Source organism: Durio zibethinus, chromosome 25, assembly GCF_047325235.1.
Source record: "Durio zibethinus cultivar Kanyao isolate XHJ-2024 chromosome 25, ASM4732523v1, whole genome shotgun sequence".
In the NCBI taxonomy this organism is placed as follows: Eukaryota; Viridiplantae; Streptophyta; class Magnoliopsida; order Malvales; family Malvaceae; genus Durio; species Durio zibethinus.
This window is the reverse complement of record NC_143186.1, coordinates 11,981,193-12,002,890: the sequence shown is the minus strand read 5'-3', so window position 1 is coordinate 12,002,890 and position 21,698 is coordinate 11,981,193. Positions and strand designations below refer to the sequence as shown.

General features: G+C 32.5%; 1 protein-coding gene across 18 annotated transcripts; it reads left to right on the top strand.

Annotated features, from left to right (window-relative positions):
- The first annotated feature begins 456 nt into the window (after positions 1-456).
- Positions 457-20,314, top strand: TPS1 (trehalose-6-phosphate synthase). 18 transcript variants are annotated; one of them, XM_089754556.1, is made up of 20 exons: positions 594-741; positions 6,079-6,137; positions 9,260-9,329; positions 9,957-10,378; positions 10,473-10,570; positions 10,660-11,048; positions 11,744-11,858; positions 12,039-12,140; positions 12,244-12,394; positions 13,259-13,347; positions 14,359-14,407; positions 15,262-15,362; positions 15,565-15,752; positions 16,788-16,905; positions 17,408-17,584; positions 17,667-17,789; positions 17,870-17,957; positions 18,061-18,191; positions 18,302-18,400; positions 19,445-20,314. In XM_089754556.1, exons 4-20 carry the CDS (start codon positions 10,021-10,023, stop codon positions 19,859-19,861), a joined length of 2,793 nt encoding a protein of 930 aa, XP_089610682.1. In that variant the 5' UTR covers positions 594-741; positions 6,079-6,137; positions 9,260-9,329; positions 9,957-10,020; the 3' UTR covers positions 19,862-20,314. The 18 variants fall into 18 exon arrangements, 14 of the variants coding, with proteins under 14 accessions (XP_022717366.2, XP_022717367.2, XP_089610685.1 ...); XR_016333725.1 differs by having other exon boundaries at positions 602-741; positions 17,892-17,957; XM_089754554.1 differs by having other exon boundaries at positions 609-741; positions 17,892-17,957; positions 18,277-18,400; positions 19,445-20,117.
- Positions 20,315-21,698: the final 1,384 nt, after the last annotated feature.

The window sequence follows — 21,698 nt, the reverse complement described above, 5'->3', positions numbered from 1 at the left end:
ATACTATTATAAATATTTGAAGATTTTAATTTTTAATATTCTAACCATACATTTTTGAAAAATAATAAAAAACCCCACTTTTAATTGAAATTTGAAATTCGCAAAAAGCTTAAATTTTTAAAAATATATATTAAAATTAAAATATTTGAAAATATAAAAAAATGAAAATATTATTATTTTAAATATATTTTAAAATTAAATAAATATAAAATTTCGGTCTACTTGAGTTTTAAAACTTACGTTGAGGATAAACCAAACCCGCGGGTAAGATAAATAATTCCACATGTGGACTGATCATTTGTTTCATCCCTGTTAGTGGAAAATATCGTGGAGTGTGGAATCTACTTTTTAAACCCACGGCCTAATCAGTTTTATCTTTAATTTTATTTCAATTTATGAATAATTTAAAAAAAATAATTTGAAAAGAAAGAAAGAACAAATTCCCTCCAAATGATTGGGCACAAACAAAGCGAAAAGTCCCCAGCCATTGCCATTGCCATCGCCATTCCCCTTCCCTCTCTCTCCCCCGCCGAAAAGCCTCTGATTCTCTCCTATAAATACCCCCTGTCTCTTCTCTTCCTTCTTTTCTCTCCAGAAAATTCCCTCACTCTGTTTTTCTTTTCTCTCTCTTTTTCATAAAATGCGCTTCTCATTTTAAGGTCCGATAAATACTTTTCCCTTCAAATTCCTTAGCATTTTAGCGGTTCTTCAAGTCTCAGATCTACTCCTACAGTTTTCAAGGTTAGTTTTCTCTTTCTCTCTCCATTTTTTCGTTTCTTTTCTGTTTTTCTTATCTGTTTCGAGTTTGAATTTCGAAAATCTTGATCATTTTTGGTTAAGAATTTCGAAAACTTGAGATACTATGCGCTTGATTTTCATCGTCATCTTGCGCATCTTTCTTTTTTTAGAACTTTCTTGAGAAATGAAATGAAATTCATTCTTTCGAGCCTGCTCTGTTTGGTTGCTATGAAACGAGGGAGGAAAATTTTGGAGTATATAGAGAGAAAATTTTTGTGTCTTTGTTTTCAAGATCGATACTTGATCATTTATTTTTTAAAAGAATTGTGTTTTTCTTTTATTGAATTTATTTATTTTTTGAACTGTTAATAATTCTGTTTTTGTTTGTTTAAATGGCTGATTTACCCTTTTAAAGCAAATTTCAGTTGTGAGTTAGAACTTGTTACTAGTATCGTTTACTTATTTGTTCGTTTGAATGATATGTAGTTATAGGAAATTTGTCAGATTCACTAAGGTGACATTGCAAATTATGATATATAAACTTTTATTTTTTTGAAGAAAAAAAGTCTCTATTAGACTGCTTTATAGAAATTATTAAGAGACTAACTGAATTGAGTTGAACAAAAAGATTGATTAAGATTCATATTTTCAACAAGATGTATTAAATTAGATTTTGTTAAAATATATAATCTTTTATTAATATAATAAAACCAGTGCATTAAAATATGATAAAAAATTAAAAATAACTCAATTAGACTTGTTTATTATATATAATATAATCATATAATACCAACAATTACCTAATATGCTAGAAGAGTGTTACACTTTTAGCAATAAAAATTTAATCTTTGATAATTTCAATTATAAGATATAAAATTAAAAATATTGTAGTGGTGTATATTTTAAAAAATATCGTATGGTATTAGACTTGTTAGATATAAGCGAATACTTGAGTAGAAAATTATTTATGAAGGTATTCAAACTCGGCTTGATGCGTTACCCAAGTTGCTTGGGGCTCAAGTATGACTCGTCTGTGATGAAGTTGAATTTAGATATTTTCCGTGGAATCTGAGTTGCCTAGACTTTCTTAGATTCTTAGGCAGCCATAAAGCACGCGGCAGGTTTAATTGATGACAAAGACTTTACTCATTTTTGTCAACTAGTAAGACGGCCTCATTTGGATTCCATGACATCCCGTTCTATGGAATCGAAGCTATTTGAGTAGTATTTTGGAAAAAAAATTTACACAAAATTTTTTAAATAAAATTGATAAAATTTTTATTAAAAATAACTGAATAAAAATTAAAAATAAATAGATAAATTAAAAAATTAAAAAAATTATCACATAAATCAAATATGTAAAATTCAAAAAAATTTTAATAAATTTTTATATATTTAGTAAATAAATATTTTTAATAAAAATATTAATAAAATTTTTATTGTTTAAAAAATATTAATCAAATTTAAATTAAAAATAATATTTGTAATAATATTTTTATATATTATTAATTTTTATATTAAAATTTATCAATTTATTAATTAAAATTTTTTTATTAAAATTTTTATTTATTTATTTTTAATAAAAAATTTTACTAATTCACTTATAAAATTTTATATAAATTTTATCTAATATTTTAATAGTGCAGTTGAAGAAAAAAATTGAAGGGATAGGTCCAGTGAAAAGTCTGTTGTCAAAATAAAAAATATTTTTCAATTATAACAATCAATCTTTTTTATGGATAAGGAGCATTAGACTATTATATCTAATTTTATAATAATCATTGGTTTAATATAAAGATATCTTTTTTTGTTATTAATTTTAATATTATTGGTACAGTATTTAATTTTGAAGTTATAATATTTTATTTTATTATCATATTATTGTTAATTTCGTAGAAAAAATCTTATGCCTATCCGAACGTGCTTATAATGTTGAAGCTGTTTAATGCACCAGTACGGATGGCCAGGAATGAAAATTGCCAGTCTGGTTTTACTTTTGCTTTTTATAGATGTGGGAATTGACAGTTGACAGTGAAAGCATGTGGCTCAAGTTAAAACTTAATCATAAAGGAACCGAATATCAACACGGAATATTTGATTCAGATTCCATGTCATGTGAAAGTAGAGAAAGTTGAACATTAAGGCGGAGTACAAATGAGACACTGTAGATTAGGAAAAACATTTGCTAGAAGATATTCAGCTAAAATAGAGGATAAGCACAATGTGGTCATCGATGTGGCTTTGAAGGAGCTATAGCAGAGATGGGTTTTTCACCCAATTGAATCTGAAACTTCCAAATAGCATAAACTGCCAGAGGCATGTTTCCTTGAGACCCAGGAGACTATTGTTAAGTTTTAACCTTGCAACTTTTACAGTGTAATTTAACTTTTGGAAATCAGCTCAATAATTGTAGTTTAAGGATTAGTGAGGAAAATGACAATTCTTTTAGCAAACTGGCTAAAATGCTGTCATCTTGCTATTCCAAGAATATGGATAAGATGACACTAATTTTAGGTGGTCTGATTGCGAGAGAGGGAGTAAAAACACCAATGGAATTGAAGCAGTTACGTGTCTTCATTTGGTATGCAGAGATGCCCTGACTGGTTAGACTAGAATAGTATGTATCCCACCTTCATAACAACTAGAACTAGAACTTGAAAGCAGAGCACATTCTTTCTCTTTCCAACTCAATGAAAACTTGTATGGTGAAATCGTAAATGAGGTAAGCTACATTTCTCTCTCAATGGTGCATGTAGTTTGAGTTTCTTCTGTGATTCACTCTGTTTTTCTCTTTATTATCGTCTAAAGAATTTAGTAGTTGGTATTTTCATCTTTAAAACATTTTAACTTAGCCGAAGATTGTTAGTTTTAAGTTAGCTAGAAGGCTGCACCTCAGCAGGGAAAGGCCTTTGTAAACATTACCGCCCTATTAAGTGAGGTTGGAATGTTTTTGTATAACGTGCTTAGATCAATAGATCTGATTCCAGGAGAAAGGAAAATAATAAGGAATTTCAGAAACAGAGTGTAGGATTTTTTTCTCCGTCAGTCTCGTTACAAGAAAACTGCGGAAATTTGTTGAAGTAACCAACCAACAGTATGTGTCATCTTTTAGGACAAGTTTGGAATGGTGCGATGGAATTCAGTCCTTTTTAAAGCCCAATTGCGTTGTAGGATGTATTTTGCAAGGGTATCATCTTGCGATGCAGTTAGCTCCATTACAAAAGGATTTAGTGAAACAATCATATTAGTGTAAGAATAACAAGACAAATATTTTTCAGTTATACATAAGGTTGGTAGCCAACTCGATAGCCCAACTCGAGTTTCACGGATTTTTACTTGACTTGATTATATAAGGTTGATTTTTTTTTTTTGGAAATTTAAATTTATGTCGTATCAAATTGAGTATTATTAAGAGAAAATTTGATTTGGATCAAATTCAAATTTTATATAAACTCGACTCAATTTAATATTATATTAAAAATTATTTTTTAATTTTTTATTTATATATAATTGTATAATTATATATTTATATATTAAAAATAATATTTTATTAATTTTTATCTAATCGAGTACGATTTATATAATATTAAATCAGATCTGATTTGAATATAAAAAAATAAAAAAAAATTAATCGAATTTAAGTTTTTTTATTATAAAATTAAATCGAATTTGAAATAAATAAAAATTCATTTTGAATCGATTTGTTGTCATTTTTAATTTATACACTTAGTGTGATAATCTATTGTCTTATTCAATTTTATCATTATTACTATATTTATATCAAAATATATATTTATTATTAATTTTAAGTTTATAATTATAATATTTAATTTTATTATTATCATTATTTTCAATCTTAAGATCTTACCTTCCACTCAAAATCTACTCTTAGACGTTCTGCGAGATGGCATTTCCTCGGGGCCACATTAAAATTCTTTCTTAGGTTGAACATAAATTTCAGGTATCTTTTTACAGTATTTTGTCATGGCTATGAGGTCATTTTTGTTCCACGAAAGTGTTTGCCAGACTGGATGGCTAGTACAATCTCATCAAGTGATTTGGCCAGGTTAATGTCCCAATGCATGAGTGACAAATTTATGCCTTCACTGAAAATTTCCTGGCAACTGATTATCTTTTAACAGGGCACTCACGCTGTAGGATCCCCATATCTTTCTCTCTATCTCTAACCACAAGCAATAATACCAACTCCACTTGCAATCGTTTAGCAGAGAAAAGAACAAATCGGCATGCAAGTCCTTTCCGTCAATTTCTGGTCTTTACTTATTTCCTTTTCCCCCCTCTCATCGATTTAGTCACATGTATTATGGTTCTTTTCCCGAACCTGTCTTTCCTTCACTTTTTATAAGGATAACAGTCACCGTTCAAAAAGATATTTACACAAGATATTTCTGTTTGCTCATTATCACACTATTGAAGACCATAAGTTGCTCCCTTCCCCTCTAGCAAGGCAATGAAGGTCTTCCGTATTTGCTCTTACACCGTAAGTAATGGCATTCGCTTACCTATCTGTAGCATTAGTGCTGACATTGTCCCAAGGCAAGTAGTCTTAGACATAAATTTTACGGGACCCACAAATTGTGGGTACCAACCTTTCATGCATGAGTGACAAATTTATGCCCTCACTGAAAATTTCCTGGCAACTGATTAACTTTTCACAGGGCACTCACGCTGTAGGATCCCCATATCTTTCTCTCTATCTCTAACCACAAGCAATAATACCAACTCCACTTGCAATCGTTTAGCAGAGAAAAGAACAAATCGGCATGCAAGTCCTTTCCGTCAATTTCTGGTCTTTACTCATTTCCTTTTCCCCCCTCTCATCTATTTAGTCACATGTATTATGGTTCTTTGCCCGAACCTGTCTTTCCTTCACTTTTTATAAGGATAACAGTCACCATTCAAAAAGATATTTACACAAGATATTTCTGTTTGCTCATTATCACACTATTGAAGACCATAAGTTGCTCCCTTCCCCTCTAGCAAGGCAATGAAGGTCTTCCGTATTTGCTCTTACACCGTAAGTAATGGCATTCGCTTACCTATCTGTAGCATTAATGCTGACATTCTTAGCACGAAATTGCTTTGCTTGTGTTTTCCATATGCTGAATTTCATGGATGCATTTGTCTTTGCAGTCTCTGTTTTTCTTTTCTTGTTTCTTTGATTGTTATTGTTTACCTAAGGTTGAAGAACGGAATAACTTGAATTGCTTTTGCTGAATTTTTAATCTAGGTAGTCAACAACTTTTATGTTTGGAATCTTATTATTTTTGACTTTGAAAGTTTGCTTGCAATAATATGCTGAACGTCTTACCATGTTAGGTGTCTCAGTCTTCCAGTCATACAGTACAAGTTGGTGGCAAATCATTTTCCGTCGTCAGGTTAGGTGTCAAGAAGATTCCTACTATATTCTATCTCTTAATATAGCTAAAGCGGTTGTCATTCAAATTTTCTTTCAAGGAAGTGCATTAGAAATACGTGCAGACCAAGTATTCGGTTTGTCTCTTTGGTGCTTTACTTACAAACATGACCGTTCTTGAGTTGTGTCAATGTCCCAAGGTGGGAAAAATGTCTGTAAATTCAGAAATTTCCACTAGGCAAATTGAGAAATGGTTGCCCCATCTGTTTGTTCTCCCACAGGCCAAATTTGCTGTGTCTGGTGCCTGCAGTTGAAGGGTACTAGTATCTCCCCACTCGTTAGGGCAGGGATTAACATTTCATCAGCAATGAACTTTTCTCATTGCTTTGGTTTTTGGGCCTATTCAAAATTATCATGATTTAACTGACCTAATGCTCCAAAGAAAATTGTTACTGTCCTTCTGGTTGCTTATTTTCCATGCAGTAGCATTTTCAGTTCGGGAAAAATGAGTTACAAAATTCACTTTTAGTTGCTTAAGAGCATATCACATATAACAATTATATTATAATTAATTAATTATAATTTATAATTATGTAAGATCTATTAAGATTTTGTATGAACTCTATGTTTATAAGTAATTGATATAGTTTTTTATTATAATTAAATAATTGTAAAATTATAACCAAAAAAATTACAATTAAAATGCTCTCCGATTGCTCTTTCTGTGCATTTACTTTACTTTATTTACTAGTTTTTTTTTTTTTTTTTTGAATGAAATGAGGAGTATTATTTACATATATATTGTCAGTAAATGGGAAATTAGGAATACAATATAAAAATAAGTAAAAATAATATTACTAGAAATATGTAAATGTAAAGTGCAAAAGGTAGTATGTCCCTAAAAACATTTTTTATGAGGATTAATTTTATCAAAGAAAAATAGAATTGCAAAAGGTAAAGCTTCTTCAAGAAAATAAGTATAAAAAAAAGGTTAAAATGTTGCTATTAAAAACGGTTAATTTTGTATTGTGTTAATAGAATATTGAATTTTTAATTTCAACAAAAAAGATTTAAATTTTGATAACTTAAGAGAAATTATTTGATATATTAATATTAGAATATTTTAATTGTTTAAATAGGATTAAAATAGTGATACATATTTTATTTTTTAAAATTAATTTTTTATTTTTTAAATATATACTAAAAAAATATATATCATCATATTAATCTTAGTTGTAAAGTTAAAAAATTTTACTTATTTAATAATTTCCTAACTTTAAATAAAAATATTAATAAACATGGAAAATTAAAAAAAATTAGGAAAGTTAGTGAAATAAGAGGATTTAGGATAATATATAGTACGGGACTAAAATTGTTGAGAATTTTTTTAAAATGTGAAAAGTATTATTAGATGATATTGCACAAACGTTTTACATAATTTTTTTTTTTTAAGGTGAAAAGGGTTGGGATGCGTTGAATATAATAAAGACAAATTAAATGCTGTGCAAAGTTGAAACAACTCAAAGGTTCATGTTTATCATTTTTAGGGATACCTAATACGGGGCTAAAATTGTTGAAAGATTTTTTTTAGATGTGAAAAGGATTATTAGATGATATTGCACAAAGTTTTATATAAATTTATAAGGTAAAGAGGGATTGGATGTGTTGAATATAATGAAGACCAATTAAATGCTGTTCAAACTTGAAACAACTCGAACGGTTCGTGTTTATCATTTTTCTCGCTTTTCTTTATCCTTTTTCTTCCTTTTTAGTAAGAGTATACCTAATTTGACTTACTAGTCGTCCTTCTCTTGGACCGACAGTTCGATCCTATCATCCCTTTTCTTAGATTTTTCTTTTATATATATATTTATGTGGAATAAGATGTTTTGACTTGTTTGAAATTGTTGGTTGTTGGCTTGTTGCATTGTACTGGCATACTGTTTTGAATTTTTTTCGACAATTTATAGTGAATTTAAGAGACAACTTTAATATTAATTAACACGTTTTTCTTTTTAAAAGAACTAAAATTTGCATTCATTTAGTTTCATTAGAATAATAATAACTCATGAAAAAAAGCCAAAATGTTGGGTTGGAAACGAGCTGTATTGATGGTAATATTATCGGTAAGGACTTTTATCAGATTTTATATTTTATTTTGCATGCAACTTTACAGAAAGTAAATGTCAACGTTATTACTTTCTATCTATTGTGTCTTGAGTCACTTTCTTCGATATTACAGGAACTCCAAACAGATATGTACTTGTCACATTATTATTTTTTTTTAATTTATGTGACGGCTCCTGTTTTCTCTCGATTTTACCTTCTAGAGAAAGCTGTGTTTTCAAGGGTAGTACGTTGATATCGTGAACCTTTTGACAAAACCAGCAAACGACAATGGCTAAAGCTTAAATATGAGCTTTTGTTTGCTTCCATTGAAAAGAAAAAAAAGGGGTTCAACTATTGTTTTCGTTGTTGGTTTTAGAAAATAGGAGAAGCTTAATTTTTATAAATATTATATGTAAAGAGATTTGATGATTTTTTTTTTCTTTGAAAAATACAAACTTTTCTTACAACTTTTTTTCTCACTTAAAAAATTGCCCAAAATAAATTAAAATTGAAGCGGTTCAGATTTCTGTAGAATTACTATAATATTCCGATAAGGCCAGGAAAAATGTTTATGTGGTCTTACCGGATGAGGACCCACCAAGGAACGTGTAGGAAAAACCAGAAGATCATTCCTAATTGCTTTCGTCAGCGAATTTTTAGTAATCATGATTTAAACATCGTATTAAATTAGTTTATTTGATTGATATGTCCCATTTTAGTACATCTTACGAGGTTTTGGATTAGTATTTTACTGTACTTATTTTCTTGGTTTTTTTTGTTGGTAAAAAATTTTCTTTCAGTTTTCAACTGGATCTTGCTTTCTCCCTGGTGTCACTTCAGCTGCATGGCTGGTTTTATGTACCCAAATAAAGATTTCACAAGAATTGCGTTCCTTCATTACTTTTTCTCTTGCTATGATAAATCTCTCCCACCCACCCCTCCACTCTGGAAATTTCCTTATCTTTCTTAACCTTTTTTCTTATCTAACCGTTTGCTGCTTCAGTCTTAATTGAGACAAAAGTTCATGTATTGCAGTAAAGCATAACTAGGCCAGCTTTTCATATCGCAAATCTTGGTTTTTTGCTCGGAGGATTTGGTCGTAAAGGTAGGGATTGATTTTTTTTTCTTGTTTCACTATTTTTTTTTTCTGTTTGAGTATGTTAAGTGAGACTCTGAGTTTTACTAAAACTTTCAATGTTTTCACTTTAACCAAAAAAAAAAAAACTTTTGATGTTTACCTTTATGCTATAGATTGGATTTTAATCTGAATGATGGGTTCTAGATGAAGCGAAGCGGAGAGCGCTATGGATGTTATTTTCTCTAATGTTTCTGCTCTGCTAATGTATAATTCTTATTTTTTGTTTTTTTTTTAAATTCTGTGACGACATTTGTACATTTGCTATATTGGAGTTTGTTCCAAAAGAAATCTTTGGCTTTAATTATTTTAAGACTTCAAGGTAGACCCCATTTTTGCATCAAATTCTGTGGATCCCATTTTCTTTGTTATCTTTTCCTCGGTTTTTCTGTCTTTTTGCGTGTATGTTGTTTGATACTTATTCTATTAGGTTTAGGCAATCACAAGTTTTTAACTGCAATAGAAATCTTAGTAAGTGTTTGTACAAAATCATTTGCAGCGTAATCTTGTTTTCTTAGTACCTATCAAGGAAGATATGGAGCTCTCTGTGGCTTATGCTAATTGCTAAGACTTAATTTACCTAAAACAAAAATGTAGGACATACAATTGTTCAGTGAGCTTGTAAAAATTGGTATTGGTGGTTCGGTTCTAGAGTGAGCGTATGCCTGGAAACAAGTACAACGGTAATTCTGGCCATATACCATCTCGCGTTGAACGCCTCTTGCGGGACAGGGAGCAAAGGAAAAGCAGCAGGGCTTCCCATTCAAATGAGGTGATTGAGAATCATAGAGGTGCTGTATCTGAAAATGGCCCACGTATTAGAGAAGGGGACAACCCTGGGGTTCCTTTTGTCGAGCAATACTTGGAAGACGCTGAGGGATACGAAAGACAAGATGGAAGGCCTTTCAGGCAGCGATTGTTGGTAGTGGCCAATAGGCTCCCAGTTTCTGCAGTTAGGAGAGGTGAAGACTCGTGGTCTCTGGAAATAAGTGCTGGAGGTCTAGTTAGCGCTCTCCTGGGTAAGATATTGGCTAGCTGGTGGACTTGGTTCATTTGACCACATTCTTGCATTCTCCATAATGTGAAGCTAATCATTTAAGATGAATTTTCCAGGTGTGAAGGAGTTTGAGGCAAGGTGGATTGGATGGGCTGGCGTAAATGTTCCAGATGAGATTGGACAAAAGGCACTCACTAAAGCTTTAGCGGAGAAGGTATTTAGTTGCATTGGAAAGATCTTTTTGAATTCAACCTGATTATATGTGATATAAGCCATTTAGATTGAAGGCACTTATCATTGCAGAGGTGTATCCCAGTCTTCCTTGATGAAGAGATTGTTCATCAGTACTATAATGGTTATTGCAACAACATTTTGTGGCCTCTTTTTCATTACCTTGGACTTCCCCAAGAGGACCGCCTTGCTACCACTAGAAGCTTCCAGTCCCAGTTTGCAGCATACAAGAAGGCAAATCAAATGTTTGCTGATGTTGTAAACACACACTATGAAGAAGGTGATGTTGTCTGGTGCCATGATTACCATCTCATGTATCTTCCAGAGTGCCTGAAGAAATACAATACCAAGATGAAAGTTGGTTGGTTTCTCCATACACCATTCCCTTCTTCTGAAATTCATAGGACATTGCCATCCAGATCTGAGCTGCTACGTTCAGTCCTTGCGGCTGACTTGGTTGGGTAAGTTTCTGCTGCATTTTGCTGACTTGTGTTATTTCACTCTGTATCAACATGCTCGATATATTTTATTTGTTTGGAATATAAGTTATCAATCTGTATTGATTGATATAACCTGGATAGGCATAGTGTAGCTAGATTATTTTTAGTCATAGCCCTATCTAACCCCCAACTTTTTTCTGTTTACCATTTCTTTGTACTTATGCCTGGCCCATATTATTCTCAATTTGGAATGTATGGTGGACCTTCCAATGGTAGTTCTATTGCACTCACATTGTCTCAGCTTGTTCAATTTAATGATTTTAATCTGCAAATTCTCTAAGGTTTGGCTGTTGTGGAAACATGTAAATTTGATTTAGGGTAACTAACATATGCAGTAGTTTAAAGAAACAGGAATATGTGGCTTCAGAGTTGCAGGACCTCTGACAATTGAACTTTCTGAAAATCTACTGCAAAAGTTGATGTTTATTATTGAATAAAAGTTGACCAAAGAAAAATATGTGTTAAGTTGTTGCTTGGATTTTAGATGGATTAAGTTTGATTCTTATAGGTCTTCATGTTTTATCAATTGCTTGACTTCGAAGTAGTTAGTTACCTTCAATTATATCATCTTTGAGAGTGTGTTTGTAAGAACTTATATCACTATTAGCCTATGGTGCAGATTGGCCATTGTTTTTATTTTGTATTCTTTGTTTCAGTTTTCATACCTACGATTATGCCAGACATTTTGTTAGTGCCTGTACTCGAATCCTTGGACTTGAGGGGACACCTGATGGGGTTGAGGATCAAGGGAGGCTGACTCGTGTTGCTGCAGTATGTTTAACTTTCTTTAGATTTTTTCACTTGATTGTTCCTATGCCTTTATTTTCTTCCTAGGTTGTTGCTTTTGGTTTGTACAGAAAATATTAGTATTAAACATGTTTTTTCTTGCAAATGAATTGCAGTTTATCCCTATACTTATTTTTTTGGTACTCTAATTGCTTGAAATTTCAGTTTCCTATTGGGATAGACTCAGATCGGTTCATACGTGCACTTGAGCTTCCTCAGGTCCAGGAACACATCAAAGAATTAAAAGAAAGGTTTGCTGGCCGAAAGGTAGATGCTATATTTACTTTGTGCCATTAGTATATTCTTCAATTTCTTGATCTTGTTTATTTGCTGTTTAGTATGCTTATTTTTAACATTCTGGACTTGACAGGTAATGCTTGGTGTTGATCGTCTTGATATGATTAAGGGAATTCCCCAAAAGATACTGGCATTTGAAAAGTTCCTTGAGGAAAATTCTAGCTGGCGTGATCAAGTGGTTTTGCTGCAAATTGCAGTGCCAACAAGAACTGATGTTCCTGAGTGTATGCACCTTGCTTTACCTTCCTTCTCTTGTTTCTAGCTATTTTCTCCAATACCGTTTATGTATTGGTTCCAGGTATAGTATATTTCTGGAGTTAGTTTCGCTTTACAAGAAGTATAATCCATCCTACATGATTTGCTATTATTATTTTTTAATATTCCTTTGACTTGCATCCTTGGGTAGGACGTAGGAGTTGGTGGGTGTTTTTAAACGTGACCTGCCTGGGGATTGTCAATTGTCTATTTCTTACTCATGGGGAATCGAGAGAAACTCCGGATGTTGTTGTACTAGCTGTATTGGTTAGCAAATAGAGCTAGTACTGGTTAGCAAATAGAATCTTTAGAGGGAAAAGTGCAGGCCACAACTTGAGCTTATGTTTTTCATTCTCTTGCTGTACTGAATATGATATCATCAATTGCATACTAAAATATGTTGAGAAAGGTCAATTAACTTATGACATCAAACATTTCTGTCATTTTACTTCCTTGGAGATTCAAGCTTTGATATTGAAATCTTCGATTCTAATTCCACAATTCCTTACCTGATATATATTTTGCTTTCCAACTAAAGTTGAAGATAGTTAACATTCTTATCTTTACAGTGATACTGATTCTTCAAAAAACTTGTTTATGTTTCTTTTTCCAATGAAAAAAGAATTTGATATGGTTTGCTATTGACTCTAGAAGTGTATGCACAAGGGAGAAGATAATGTTGTAAACATTATTTTGCAGATTTCTTTGAGGTCATCATTCATGTTGAATTTGGCCACATTATTTTAACCTTTAATATTATCATCTTTCTTCTTCTTTCTTCTTAACATGTTGGGCTGAATGTTATTCTTTGTTTTACTCACTGTTGGTCACAGACCAGAAACTTACAAGCCAGGTTCATGAAATTGTTGGGCGTATTAATGGTCGATTTGGAACATTGACTGCAGTTCCAATACATCACCTGGTCTGTCTTTGACAACCTAATTGATAGTTAATGCTTGTGATCCTTTGTTTTTATTATCTTCTTCTAGCTTCATGGATACTATGATATGAATCATTTTGCTTGTAGGATTTTTGTTGCCTTGTACTTAATGTACCATTTATCTTTTGTCATCCTCTTTTGAAATTATCAAAACAGCTGGGTTGCTGTTATTCAGGTGGGAGAGAAAATATGCAACATCTTGACCAACGTAAATGTTAAAGAGTAGCAGTTTGTTTGAGAGTTTAAGGGAAGAGAAAGTAGAACAGAGCAGAGGAAACAATTCTCTTTTTCCTTGTAGAGTGGAGTGGATGATTTATCATTAATTGGTTTTATCCAGTATTAACAGTCTGGCCCAAACTTGAGTCCTTACAAAATTTAAATTTTGTGGTGGCATTTTGATCTCCGAATCCTCCACCCAAGAACTCAAAAACATGGGAGTAAAATTTTTACCTTCACTCCATTCTCAATAGCCTACCCCTTCAAAAAAATCTAATAAAAATTGACCATAAGTTTTTGTAGATATATTCTCTGTCCTCTTAGTTGGATTATGTGGTGTATAGCCTTGGGAAGATAGGTACTTTTATTGAGTATCTTTGAAATGCACAGGAAGTACTTGCCTTTAGTGGATATTGTGAGATAACATTGTTCAAAACTTTCATTTTTATGTGAACTTGCTAGACCTAGACTGAGAAATATTAATGTATAGGGGAATGATATATTGTATGTGCTATAAAATAAATTCTACTCGTTATGATAGGTCAAATTTCAAACTGTGATTTGTCTTATCCATAACTTGATGTATCTTAATTTGTTATGATTGAATCTATTCATGATTGTAGGTTTTCAATTTCCTGGTTTTATCTGTGGGTTTCTACCAGTGTTAGTTTGCATTGTGTTCTCACACAGCAAGATAGATCATATTTTATGTTTTCTTTGTTCTCATTGATTTTTAGTTACTGGGGAATGTTCTAATGCAATTTTTTCTGTCCACAGGATCGTTCTCTTGACTTTCATGCACTATGTGCATTATATGCTGTTACTGGTACTGATTCAATTGGATTTATCCTATTCTTCAATTTATTTGTTTGATTCTAAACATTTTTACCCTTGAACTTTTTGGAATGGGTCCCACTTGGCTTCTACTTTTGCTTTCAAGTTTTCTTCTATGGGTTCAGATGTTGATTGTTTTGATTGTATGTTGCAGTTGCAACTTCAGTTAGTGCTTAAGACACAAAAGATCCCACTTTCACTTCTGTTGGTGCTACAAGTAAAAAAGACCTTGATAAGTTATCATCCATGGAAAATGTGATTAGTTCATTGGCTATTTTTGGAAACAAATGTTTAAAATAATAATGTTTTCCATTGTTTTTTGGCACATAATCTTGATGCCTGCAATTTTTCAGAAACTTGGGACGACTCCTTTCAATGGATCTAGGGAAAGAGGCAGATACTTGTTAGTCATATCAGGAAAAATCCAATCATTGTGTGCAAAATAGGGGTTCTACTTGCATTTATAGATTCTATTATAAAGCTATTGTTGTTATGATTGCTAACTTTATCTATTGCATTTTCAATTGATTGAAACTTGTTCAGGTGCAATATTGTATCCTTGAATGTCAATTGATGTGATCATAGAATTAGCAATTGTGATGAATAGTATCCCTCAGTATCTTTTATTTCTCAGTCTTTTAAATTCATGTGATAAGTGAACATCTGTTTTAGAATATTGGCTTATTGGCAACCTGCAAAGCTCATATGATGATAGTAATTTGGTCATGAACTTTACTAATTTTTTTGCAGGAAATGGCCTTCTTAGTACTAATATTTTCATTATACTATTATTTGGTTGTGGATTGCTTTCTATAAATAATGGATGAAGTTTCCTCCTTTCTTCAGATGTAGCACTTGTCACATCTTTAAGGGATGGCATGAACCTTGTCAGTTATGAGTTTGTTGCTTGCCAAGATGCAAAGAAAGGGGTCCTAATTCTCAGTGAAGTAATTACTTACTACTTAAAGTTTTCATTGTGCTATTTTTCGGTTGAATGAAACTAGTTTTCACCGTGCTTGTTTTTCATGCTGTATAGATGACCGTAGGTTGATGAACATTCTTGTTATTGGAAGTAATGATTACAGTATGTTCCTTTAGTTAGTGAAAAAGTTCCTTCTCTAACCTTGATCTCCTCGATGCATCTTGCAGTTTGCAGGTGCTGCACAATCTCTGGGTGCTGGAGCTATCTTGGTAAATCCTTGGAACATCACTGAAGTGGCTGCTTCAATTGGGCAGGCTTTGAATATGTCAGCTGAAGAAAGGGAGAAGCGACATTGCCATAATTTTCGTCATGTGACAATGCACACAGCTCAAGAATGGGCTGAAACATTTGTAAGGTATGCACATAATATTTGTGTCAAATTTTGAAATATAACATTTAGTTCTTTTTCTCTTGTATTAGAGCTCTGAAACTCTCCAGAAGATGATGATCGTGTAGGCCAGGCAATTTTTTCTCAATTTTTAGTGGTTAACTAGTTATATTTCACTTTCAATATTCATTTGAGTGTTTAAATATCCTTTGCTAAATCCAGGTCTGGATTTTCTTTATGAAAACTCTGGCAAAATAGAATTTTACTGTTAAAAACACCAATTTTGCTTTTAAAGCCTCACGTGAAAGTGAAAATTGAAGCATTTAGCTATTCCACATGTTCAAGTGCAACTAAAAGATGAGAATTTACTGCATTTCTTTAGCTCATTGCACTATGTTCTGTTCCCAATTTTATACAGAAGTTGATAGGGTTTTACCATGGTCAACCTTCAACTGTTGGCTTCCATTGCATTGATGTACAGTATGAAAATATGCAATCTATTTTCAAATCTACCTAGCCAGAATCTTGTTTTTTTAGCCTTGGTCATATAGGAAACTAAATTGCCAGGTATACTGATTTATCTTTCAAACATGCAGATGGACTAGAAATTATCTTGATATAGGATTTTATTTATTTATATATAATTAAGATTATTAAATAATTAAGTTCTCAGGTTCCCACTAGTAGTGATGATTGTTACATTTCCCTTTATAGCCAATCTCGTCAATTGCATAGTTAATCATCGTATCTAGCTCAGGTTGTTTGTTGTCTTGTATTGGGCATTTATGTGGTCAGCCCATTTGGTTAGATCAATGGTATTGGACTTTTGCATAAGGGTGAACTTAAGTGTTATTATCCATATTGGTTAACTTTTGGCTTTGGTATTGCCAAGTTGGGTGTCTGTACCTCAGCCAGTTGCTTGTAGAATAGGTGCCTTACCAAGTATGAAATAGTTATCTTCTTTTCCTCTTTGAAATTTATGTCCGTCTTGTTATGCTGACTATGTCATGGAAAACTTACCAGGATTCACAGAGATTTGAGTTTCCTGTAACTACTTTGCAGTGAACTGAATGATACCATTGTTGAAGCACAACTAAGGACAAGCAAAGTGCCTCCTGAGCTTCCACAAAATGATGCAATGGAACGTTATTTGCAGTCTTGCAATCGATTGCTGATACTGGTATAATTGTTTGATCTAGAATCTCTAAGTTATTTTAAAATGCCCCTCAGCTAGAAAAAGCATTAAGCCTGCAACTATAAGTTACATGTCAAGCCCATGGGGGTTAAGATGATGCTTGTCTCCAAAAGCAAGTAATATTTGACTGGCCTATTCTTTTAACATATTGTACATAATCTGACCATTGCCAGCACCGATTATTAATGTGATAATCTTAAGTTGTCTACTTCTGCCAGTGGAAATTGTGTTTCGTATTTTACCAATGTTGATAAATCCAATATATTTTAATGTGATGATCTTTGTGTTTTTTTTTTTCAAGAAAAAAAAAAGATGTTGTAAATCTACTGTGCTAAGTCCATTATACCGGATTTTCAGCAATTTGCTAGGTTTAGGTTTTCTTCCCCCCCCCCCCCCCACCCCTTTTCATTCTTTTCCTGGATGCATACCATTAATGTTGTATATATTTTCCATGTTTCCCTCATCTTGGGGATGGTCCAAAACTCAGGGTTTTAATGCAACGTTAACCGAACCTGTGGATACTCCTGGGAGTAGAGGTGATCAAATCAAAGAATTAGAACTTAAATTGCATCCAGAATTAAAAGAACCCTTAACAGCTCTTTGTAATGATCCAAAGACAACGGTAGTTGTCCTCAGTGGGAGTGACAGACGTGTCTTGGATAAGGTATGCTTGGCTTTCTTTCTTTCTTTCTCTCTTTTCTAACCTTGGCTTGCCCTCTATCAAAACCTCCTGATTGCTCTCACAGAACTTTGGGGAGTATGACATGTGGTTGGCAGCAGAAAATGGGATGTTTCTACGCCATACAAAAGGAAAGTGGATGACAACCATGCCGGAACACTTGAATATGGAATGGGTTGATAGTGTGAAGGTAATTAAATTGTACTTAATGTACCCTTCATCTAGTTTGTCTATTCCAGCCTCGTAATGATGCTGATGGCATGTTGGCAGCATGTTTTTGAGTATTTCACAGAAAGAACACCAAGATCACATTTCGAAGCCCGTGATACATCACTTGTATGGAATTACAAGTATGCAGGTATTTGGTCTGTTTGGTTTCCAAAGTTTTTGTTTTCATTGATTCTAATCCTGTCAGTCTGACCCTTCCTCATGTTTCCTTTCATGTTAATTTTTTTCTACAGACATTGAATTTGGAAGACTTCAAGCAAGAGATATGCTGCAGCATCTCTGGACTGGCCCAATTTCCAATGCATCTGTTGATGTTGTTCAAGGAAGTCGATCAGTTGAGGTGCGAGCAGTTGGTGTTACAAAGGTAACTGCCTCTCCACCATACCTAGATTTTGCATAATTTATTTGAATATTTTTAGTTTAATGGCATTGGAGAAGCCTGCATGCAGATTTGATATTTTCATATTTACTCAGGGGGCAGCTATTGATCGTATTTTAGGAGAGATAGTTCACAGTAAATCAATGACAACACCAATTGATTATGTCCTTTGTATTGGACATTTTCTGGGGAAGGTAATATTCTCATCAATCTTGATTTAAGCATATTTTTATTCAAAAGATTTGAAATTCTTCAAGAGGTGTCATATTAGCATATCTTAAACATGCCTTTTTAGAAACAAAGCAAGAATGTGATTAATTAACTTTTGAACTTCTCTCCTGGTTTTTTTAATGGTTAATTTGTTTGCTGTTTTAGTACCTATATTTACACTTTTGAGGTGTAATTTATGTTCTAGGATTAGCATACAAATAAGTTTAAGCTTGGTAGCATTTCTTTATTTTTCTACAAAAGCGCTGGAAGAGTTTAGTTGGACCATATGGTCATATGGTGAATCCCTTCTACCCCAGCAATGACCTTAAGTGACGATAAGCTCTTTAATTTGGTTAGAAATTTGAATGAATCACTAGCTTAAAGTTCAAATGAAAGGAATGCGGCACTTGCAATATGAGGTATTAGGAGAGACATTATGCAAAGCCTTAACCTTGCATTGCAATGAGGCTGATGTTAATATAGTTGGTTTTGTTTTAATTGGTCCATCATCTCAGATCCCAAAACAAATCCCATTCTGCAGTTCTCTAGACCTTGCATTTCTAGTTTAGAAGTACTATCAGCATTTGTATGAGATCAGGACCAATTATAGGTTTATTTGCTTGTGACTTTTGCATTTTGCTACCTATGTTTTCAAAGTCTGTAAAAATGAAAAATCTACTAGCCAAAAACTAGAAGTCCTGTTAGGTTAAGAATGGTTAAAATGTGGGAGATTTAGATTTACAAAGCCTTAACTTGCCTTCAAATGAGGTTGCCTTCGAATAGAGCAATCTCACCAGACCGTCGAGGCTCCCATGTTTGGTTAAGAACGACTAAATAGCTAAAAGATAACATTGACCCAACTGTACTGGTTATTTTAGCTTTGATTCATTATGTTATGATAATAGGATAGGGGGAAAGCACTGAAAGTGTAATGTTTTACTTTAGTTGCTAGAAGGAAATGCCACATATGCACGGTATTGAACTTCCCTTCCCGTCCTTTACTGATATAATTTTGGTCATTTCACTAGGACGAAGATGTTTACACCTTTTTTGAGCCTGAGCTGCCTTCTGATGCGACAAGTATAACAAGAAGCAAGCCAACTGATGGACCAAGGTTACCTGCAGAGAGAAGAGCTGCTTTGAAACTTGCAGCAAGCAGAAGTGGGGCAAAATCATCTCAAACAAAGGCACAGCGACCATCACCAGCTCCTGATAGAAGAGCCGGAAATAGTCATAGCAGTGGGAGTTTGCGGCGTCCATCACCTGAAAAGATCTCCTGGAGCGTGCTTGATCTCAAAGGAGATAATTACTTCTCCTGCGCTGTTGGCCGGACTCGGACAAGTGCTCGATATTTACTTAGTTCATCGGATGATGTTGTCTCGTTTCTGAACAGACTAGCAAATGCCTCTTTTTCGTGCGATATGTTTTCAGGTTTATATGTGTAATGATCCAGCTCTAGCATTTGAAGACTCGGTGCAAGACAGATATGCTGCAGTCTATTGACACCATTCCTTCTTCAAACTCTGCAAACTGAAGAAAACTGTTCTTATCAACTTGCACAATAGAAAAATAGTTTTCAGGCACATGAGCCACAGAATTGTTCTTGGTCACTATATGTTGAAGGAAAACTATCTATAGCGACAAGTTTTACTCTATAATATTCATTCAAACATGGCATAAGTTTCATATGCCTAATGTAGTACTGCCAAACAACCATCGATGTCAAGGAGGATAAGTATATATGTATGACAAAAACAAGAGATTTCTCAGCTGACATAAGTTGAATTAAAATTGTTTTAACAAGTGGTGACAAAAAAAAAAAAAACAACTGTTGAACTTTGTAAATGACCCAAAATTTAGTTAATAGCCAATGAGATTGTTTCACCACTTTATCATTACTTTTCTAAGCAGTTACTATTACTTTTCAGATTAATACGTTTATCTATGTCTCATCATTTAGAATTTGAATTAAGACACAAGTTTTCAAATTAAATGATATAAAAGTTTTAATATTAAAAATGGGATAATGTCCCATATAGCTCTTCAACTATTGTATTTGTTCTAATATAGTATTTAAACTAAAAAAATTTTTAATTAGGTATTTAAATTCTCGATCCGTGTATTAATATAGTTTAAGACTTAATTCCGTTAGTAAAGTAGTTGACTTGGCCATTTTAGTTAATAAAAACATAACATCTGGTCACAAAATAACATATCATCTTAAGTGGTTGCTTAAATGTTATGCTTATGCGGTAAAAAAATGATTAAGTAAAAACTTAAATTAAAACAATTACTAACCCTAAACTGAAGTAAAAAAAAAATAAAAACCAAAATCTTATCTGAAAAAAAAAAAGAAACCAAAATTATTCTTTTGTCAGTAAAAAACAAAAAAAAAACCTAAATAATCTCTAAGAATTTGATGGAAAGTACGTTAAGTTTTAAAGTTTTAGGTTAGATTTGATCACAAAATCTCATATAAGTACTGGATTTCTTCATTGGAACAAGACAAGTCAGGAGCATCGATTGGTATGAAGAGATTGTGGAGTATTTTGATTCAATTTTGTGGAGCATAGTCAAAATTTGATTTGGAGTTGAAAATATTTAAGATGTGCTGAATTTTTTATTCATTGGTTTTAGGGTTTCGTTTTTGAAAAATGATGATTTTTTGTTTCAAATGTTTTTATATTCAATGGTTTAATTTAGGGTCGTATTCATCTTTATGCGGGCATAGCACTTCATTTTAGTTAATATTTGCATGTTGGACTTTGTGTTTAGATGTTGTGATGTGGTCCCAGTTTGTTTGCATGATTGTATTTTTTATATTGTTAAAGTTTGGTTTATTCTATTTTTATTGTTTTTTATGCAACTAAAGTAATGCCTTTTATAATGCTTCTTTTACACATGCATTTGGGTGAGAACTTTATAATAAATTCAAAAGTAAGATATGTGGGTGGACATGTAAATGTATGGAATGCAGTTCTTGATATGATTTCATTCATTGTATTGTGCAACATGATAAAAGAGGTTATGTATGGTAATACTAGTATGTTTTATTATTTGACACCAGGATCTAGTATTGAGGATGGATTAATATTATGTTATGATAATGCATCATTTATTATGATGATGGATCATATAAAGGCAATAAGAAAGAGCATGGGATTGATACACCTGAAATTGTATATGTGGATCATATAATGCATCATTTATTATAATGATGTATATGTGGAACATGGGATTGATACACCTGAAATTGTAAATGATATAACATTATTGTTAAGT